Raw genomic sequence first — 7,238 nt, forward strand, 5'->3', positions numbered from 1 at the left:
AGTTGGATTTGTGTAATTTATGCATTTCATGCAATGTCACGCTGTCATTTCCATTTCCCAGATAGGGACTCAGGCTGGGAGAGGAAGCTTCCATCCTGCCCCTCACTCCCAGGTACTGTGGCTCCCAACCCAGCCCCCGCCCCCTAAACCTGCCATTTTATACCCTGATAGCTTATAAAATCTCAGTCGGGAGTGGGGGAGGGTCAACAGAAGCTGTCCCCCTCCTGGGCAGCCAGATGTGAAGGGACAGCGCCCACCAGGGCTGGACCTGCTGAGCTGCAGGACGTGCAAGCAAGAGGTTGCAGCACTCAGGGTCCTGGGGCCGTGGACCTAGTGGGCAGTTACAATGATGACCACCAGATGTCGCTCTTGCCACATCAGTGGCTACGTTTCCTTTTCTGTCCCCAGCAGGCTCAGCTCACCTTCCCATTTTGCCTGTGGTTTGCTCACCATCTCGGTTCCCTTCTCTGCCTCCAGGACACCTGGGAATGTGTTCCCATCACGCTATCGGGCATTAAAGGCACAGAGCATGGTGATCAGGGCAGCAGCCTCTAGTCTCGGGTCTGGACGCCGGAGTTGGGGCCCGACGTGCTGAGGGACCTCCGACAAATCACCTTACCTCTCTGGGGTTTGAGTCCCAAATTGGTAAAAGGGGACCATAACAAGCAATGCCTACCTCGCTGGGGTATCGTGAAGATCAACATGATAAAAATCCCCCGCAGAGTACTCAGAACAAGGCCTAGCTCACAGGAAGCGCTTCATCCGTGTTACCTCCTGTTCTTGCTATTTTGAGTTTTACACAAATTCCTCTCTCCCAGGGCAGGGAAGTGGTCCAGATGGGGGACCCCAGACCCACACGGTTTGGCCAAGTGTTCACGCAGGTGGGGGGCCCGGCGCTCCTTCCCTCCACTGCCTGCTTGGCTCCCCTCCTCACCGATTCACCGGCCGCTCCGTGTCCAGCAACTTGAGGATGGACTTCCCATCCATATCCGAGGGGATGTCCAGACCCGCGATGTCCAGGATGGTGGGGGCCAGGTCAATGTTGAGGACGATGTGGGGGTTCCTGGGGGCGGCAGGGAGAGTGGACTTGGCTCTGAGCGGTGGTGCCCAGCCTCCTTCACTTGGGAGAGGGGAGGCTGGGGGAATGGAGGCCAGCAGGGACTGAGGCCCCGAAGGTGCGGGAGCCGAGACCATGTCACCACCTCAGCCCTCAACGCTCCCCTCTGTGGCCCAGGTCAGCTGGACCCGCCCCTCCCCCATCCCTTACCTCTGTGCCCTGGACACACCCCAGCAGCCCCTGACCCCCCCCAGTCTGTGTGGTTGTTTCTTCTGCCAGGAATTCCCTCCCGGCTCCTCACTATCTGAACAAAGGGCACCCACCTTTAAGAGCCACCTCAGACCCCGAACCTTCCCCTGGACCCATCTCTGACCCTCTGAGGCAAACGCTGGCCCCCTTGCTGTCCCTGGCAGGCCAGGCACAGTCTGGCTTCAGGGCCTTTACCCTTGCTGTCCCCTCTGCCGGAAAGTTCTTCCTCCGATCCCCGGCACAGCCTCCTCCCTCCCCGCCGTAGCTCTTTGCTCAAGGAGCCTGTGGCAGACTACGGGGTCCTCTGATCCTCACCCTCTGGTGTTCACACCTTCCTGCGATCCGTCCCCTCGAGGTGGGGACAAACTAACAGAACTGGCAAAGGTGGCAGGACGTCACTCTGTGGTTACAGTACATGACGTACAACTCTGTCTTGCTAGCTGTGTCTCCCTCATCTGTTACGCTCCCCCGGCTGGCTTTCAAGAGGCAAGCTGCCATAAATGTCACCCGCAAGGACACTTGCTGGACAGTCCGGGAGGCAGGCTGTGTGAGTGCAGGTCCTCTGCATTTATCCCGTGGGCGGGGAAGTGGGGTACGTGAGCCAAGACAGTCCAGTGAGAGTCACCCCCAGACTCCTGTTCGAACCAGTTTGGTTTCCTAAGCTGGATGGCTGAACGTCATGGTGACTCTGCCACCGGGAGAGAGAGAGAAGCCTGCCTGAGCATGAAGCTGGTTCCAAAGAATCAGGGCTGAGATAAAAAAATGAGAGGGTCCTGATGTCGTCACGTGACTGCTGGATCCAGCCATGCCTGAAGCCAGGCTAGCCTTAGACTTTCCAGTTACTTTACTTGCTGCATTCCCTTTTATCTTACATGTCTTACCCAGTTTGAGGGCCATTTCTGCTTGCACCGATATTCTGTGTCTTCAGCTCCAAAGTGAACATCAGCACTCTCTCTTCTCTACTTGGGGTGTGGTTTTTGGTTCTAGGACCCAGATCGCAGACTCCGAGGCTGACCAAACCCACGATGTCAGTGCTTATACAGCCCTTAGTGGGTGAAATTCTGTTCACAGGGGTGGCTCAAGGTTTTGGAGCGGTAGTACAGAGTGGCAGACAGGAGCAGAGACTCCTGGCTTCAAATTTCAGCTCCTTCCCTTATGTGCCATGTGACCTCAGGCAGCTAAACCCCTCTGGGCCTCAGTTTCCTTAGGTATCAAATGCGGATAATAACAGCATCTACCTCTCAGGGCTGTTGTGATGCTTAAATGAATCAGGTGGATGCAAAGTGCTCAGGCGTGGGCCTGAAGAACAAACGCTATGTAAACACAGCTATTATTATTACAGCTGTGATTACAGGTGGGGCCTCAGAGAGCCAGAGACAGGGAGTGATCTGACGGAGGCTGGCAGAGACAGAGGGACGAGGCTGGGCTTGAACTCACACAGCCTGCCTCCTGGAACTGTCACCAAGGGTCTAAGGCAGCGGGAACGTCTCTGTTCCCACACGGCAGCGCCAGTCCCATGTAGGGGGCACTGTGCAGCAAGCCACGTCAGAGCCTGTGTGTGTCTTGTTCAAGCTCTGGGCTCATTCGGAAGTGAGACCAAATAATCACCTTAACGGCGATTTACCTGCATTTCGAAAAACCATTTGACTTGGTCTCCATAATGTCCCTGCTGATCCGAGGAAGCTGCTCCTATCATTACTGGCCTTTCTACCACTCCCCAAGCCAGACATGGCATTTTTGCCGCCAGAACGTGTCATCCCAAAGGTTAACCCACGGGGAATGCTGGCGGAGGGCCCATGTGATCCTCAAGGAGGGACGGGAAGGGACCCAGGTCCCCTTTGTGCTGCAGCCTGAGCTGGGTCAGCGGATCTTGCAATCACTTCCACCCATCACTCCTCGCCGAGGCAGTGGGGTTCCTCCCTGACAACCAGCAGACTCCAGGCGTGCCTGGGCCAGAGAAGAAATCAAGGTGGCATTCCCACCTGCCGGCGGGGACACACACGCAGCCCACTCCCTGATTCCCTGGCACACAGCCCACCGCAATCTGTTTTCACAGGTGCTAAGGGCTCCTGGCCTCTCCTTCCCCGACAGAGGGTATAAAATGCGTCAGAATCCACACTCCGGGTGACAGGATCACTGTTTCACTTGGCACCGAGGTTCTGCCCAGACCGTGTACTGCTCAGGGCACTGGCTCACTGCTGAACTGCCTGCTCCTTGCCCAGACGCCAGTGGAGCGTGGAGGCCTCACTGGGACTCTGGGGCTCTGGGGTGGGGGAGGGGGGGTGACACACTTACAGCGAGCCAGCCTCCACGTTGGGGCCCCTCACGTAGAACGGGACCCTGATGTCGAACTCGTATGGCATGGACTTCCCCTTCACCAGGCCGAACTGGCCGATGTGGTAGCCGTGGTCGGCGGTGTACACGAGGTAGGTGTTGTCCAGCTCGCCCGTCTCCACCAGCATGTTGTAGAGCTGGGACCCGGGCGGCAGGTGAGTGTGTGGGAAGGCCAGGGCTCCCAGCGCCCGGCCCCTCTCGCCCCTAGCCTGACAGGTGCTTAGGTCTCAGGCCCCGACCCTCTCCTGCTCCAGGGCGTCCTCGGTGGTTCAACCGTCACCTCTCGGCGGGGCCCTGGGCTGTCCCATGCAGCCTTCCCACCTCCTGTCACCTCCTGTCCCTGTTCTTCTCATCTTCTATCTCTTCTACTTATTTGTGGATTGTCTGTCTCCCTGCATGAGAATGAAAGCGCCATCCCAGGAGGGACTTTTGTCACTTAGTTCCCTGCTGTCTCCTCCATGTGCACGGGCACTTAACAAATGAATGAATGAATGAATGAATGAATGAAGTGGGTCTTGGCAGGAGACACGAAGCAGATTACTGGTTGCCTAAGGATGAAGGGTAAGGGGGCTTTGAAGGGTGATGACTAAGGGCTGCGAGGTCTATTTTGGGGGTACTAAAAAATGTCCTAAAATAGATTGTGGCCATGACCGCACAACTCTGCACATATATCAAAACCACTGAATTGTACACCTTAATTGGGTGAATTATATGGTATGTGAATTACATCTCAATAAAGCTGTTAAAAAGTGGAAATAACCACGCGTGGCTACTGTATCGAAGGGAGCGGAGCCAGAAGGGGCGTCTTGGGAAGGCGGGGTCCTGTCGGGACTGCTGGGGCCGTTCTCCCCAGGCCGGGAACAGCGCCTTCCATTCTGTCTCCCGGCCTCCCCGCTAAGGACACTGGGGCGGGGCGGAGGGCAGAGAGGTGAGCGGCAGGAGGAGGGCGGCCTACCGTCTCCATGGAGTCGTCCACGGACATGAGCGTCTGCAGGCGCTTCCGCTGGAGCATGTTGGTGAATTCCATGTGAATGGGCTTCATGGGGCCCGTGTAGCGCATGATCCAGTGCTTGTCGGGGTTGGGCGCGTAGTTGTAGCTGGGCGTGCTGGTGGGTGCAAACACACACACAGTCAGGCCAGAGGGTGCGGGGCCGGCCCCCAGCCCGCCCACACTGCCGGTGCGCACCCGCCCTGAGCCGTGTCTGCAGCCCGGTGGGACACAAACACACACACACACACAGTCAGGCCAGAGGGTGCGGGGCCGGCCCCCAGTCCGCCCACACTGAGCACCCGCCCTGAGCCGTGTCTGCAGCCCGGTGGGAAACACCCCCGTCTGGGGCGAACCGGACACTGGAATGTCAGGGCCTCTGCTCAGCGTGCGGTCAGCGTCCGTCTGTATGTGGGGTGCACGCGCCGGACGGCCGTAAGAGGCGCAGAGGGAGCGAGCCCCTCCCACTCCAGCTGCCAGCACGTCCGGCACAAGGCCAAAGCCTCAGCCCGGTGCCCGTCTGTCCTGAAGGCCCGTCTGGGATTGCCCTCCTTTCTGTTTAATCCTTTCCCCGTTTGCTTTGGGGATCCTTGCGGTGGCACTTGGGGACGCAGCGTTTTACCCCGAGATAACGCGCGGATTTCTGTCCTTACCTCACCCCCAAAGTCTGCCATGAAATATCTCGCTTTCACGATTAGTTTCGCATCGCTCTAGTATATCCGTAGTCTTTAGGAACAAATGACATCATTCTACTTTATAGCTTTGTTTTTAGTCGCTGGATCGCGGAACGTGTCAAATCCTAGAAAAGGCGCCATTCCTACGCCTGATGGAAAATGAACGCGGGCAGCGAGCTGCACATTTTTTTTTTTTTAAGTGGGAAGAGGGTTAGAGAGGCTCATGTTCGAGGCCTTCGGTGGGCACAGCGCCCGATTCTGCCTTCGCAGTGCTGGGTTTAGTTTTCAGTGACCTTGGGCAGACAGCAAGTGATAGATATCATGGTATGGCACGACTCAGAATTTCCTTTTGCAATAGATTTTGTTTAAAAAAAAGGAAATTGATTCAAAAAGTAAATAAATGAGTCATGCATGCATGGCCAACGTCGTGAGGTTGGCCTGTGACTGTGTACATTGGGGACACGCCACATTCTGTGACTTAAGTTGTCACAGTTATTCATTCTGTTTCGTTTACCCTCCCATTTAAGAAAGAAAATGGAGCATCTGAGAAGTTTGGGATTCTGCCCACAGTGCTAGAGCCCTTGGACTCCGAGACTTCTGCTGTGGGGTCAGCTGTGATGACAGACAAATCTGATAACCTTGACCTCCGCTGAGCTCTTACTGTGTGCTGGGCACAGCTTTGCCTTATGCCATCTCATTTAATATTCGTAACCATCTTAGGAGCTGCAGCTAATTTTATTCTTATGTGAGAAATGAGGAAACTGAGGCCCAGTAAGGGAACTAACTTGCCAAAAGCAGAACTGGGGGTTTGAACTCCAGAAGCAGGTATGGTTGGCTACATAAACACTTCCCTGACCAGAGACCCTCATGTCCATAAGTGTTTGAGCAAAACTTTGGCCAAGACGTTCTTGCTAGAGGACAAAGCAGCAAAAACACCTGGGTTAATTCAGTCCATGGCCTCGGAAGTTTTCAGATGATTCCAGTAACATATTACTCTGTCCCAAACCGAGAGCAGATCTGAGCTATTGAACAGGGGGATTCTGGATGGGGGACACCATGGACAGGAAGCTCTATTTAAAACCCACAAATAGTGGGCGCCCCTCCCACTAGGTCTGATATTTGAGGGCCAGGTACTCCCAGATCTTACCCGAGCCCCAGGCAAAGCTACAAATAAAAGTTGTTTTCATTGCTTGAAGATAAAAGGCTTTTCAAAATGGACATTAAGGGAGCAAGGGGCTGCAGGGTGTGGGGGAGGCCAAAACACATTGTGTCAGTGGCTGAACTCCCCTCCCTCTCGCAGGCCACATCAGAACCTTTACAGCCTCCCGAATATTGGAAAGTTCTCAGGGTAGAAGCGATGATGCTGTAGGCCTAGGCAGCCTGACAGTTATGGAGACGGTTGCTATGCAGAGCAGGTGCGTCACAGCCTCCAGGTTCCTTCTGGACTTCACTCTCAGTCCCCGTGGGTCTCCTGTCACTAAACCCAACCCGGCCCCCGGCCTCCTCTGCTCATGACAACTGTGGTGTGTTCCTGTGGGGCAGCTTGGGGCCTGACCCTCGTGGGGAGCCTCCTGGGAACAAGCCCCCGCCACGCCCCCACCGAGGAGCCGGCAGGGGTTGCTGGGGGCTGGGCTGCACCAAGGGCTGCTGGACGTGTGGGAAAATGGTTCCGGCAGCCCAAGGGGCCGCATTCCAGAAGGCAATTTTGAGCCATCGCCTCTGAGTCTATTAAGAGTCTACGAGGCTGGTGTCTGCCCTGAGAGCAGCTGGGAGCTGGGGTGTCTGTCGGGGGTCAGCGGCCCCTCCTCTGACAGGCAGGAGGCTGCAGAGCCCAGGTCCCGCCTGGGGCCAGTGCTAGCTTACTGGTCACCTGCAGGAGGCCAGGCTCCCTCAGAGAGGGTGTGGCGTTTTCACAGGAACCCAGCCGCCTGCTGAA

The 7,238-nt window shown here is 56.2% G+C and overlaps 1 protein-coding gene across 2 annotated transcripts in view; it reads right to left on the reverse strand.

Annotated features, from left to right (window-relative positions):
- SULF2 (sulfatase 2) overlaps positions 1 to 7,238 on the reverse strand; it is a 106,891-nt gene that overhangs the window by 16,093 nt on the left and 83,560 nt on the right. For both annotated transcript variants that reach the window (XM_006921896.3, XM_025040050.1), the window contains exons 6-8: positions 4,596 to 4,746; positions 3,602 to 3,777; positions 935 to 1,063 (exon numbers count right to left, since the gene is read on the reverse strand). In XM_006921896.3, coding sequence (XP_006921958.1) covers positions 935 to 1,063; positions 3,602 to 3,777; positions 4,596 to 4,746 — 456 coding nt within the window. The remainder of the gene's footprint in view (positions 1 to 934; positions 1,064 to 3,601; positions 3,778 to 4,595; positions 4,747 to 7,238) is intronic.

The sequence above is a fragment of the Pteropus alecto genome, unplaced genomic scaffold (genome assembly GCF_000325575.1).
Source record: "Pteropus alecto unplaced genomic scaffold, ASM32557v1 scaffold45, whole genome shotgun sequence".
NCBI lineage: Eukaryota > Metazoa > Chordata > Mammalia > Chiroptera > Pteropodidae > Pteropus > Pteropus alecto.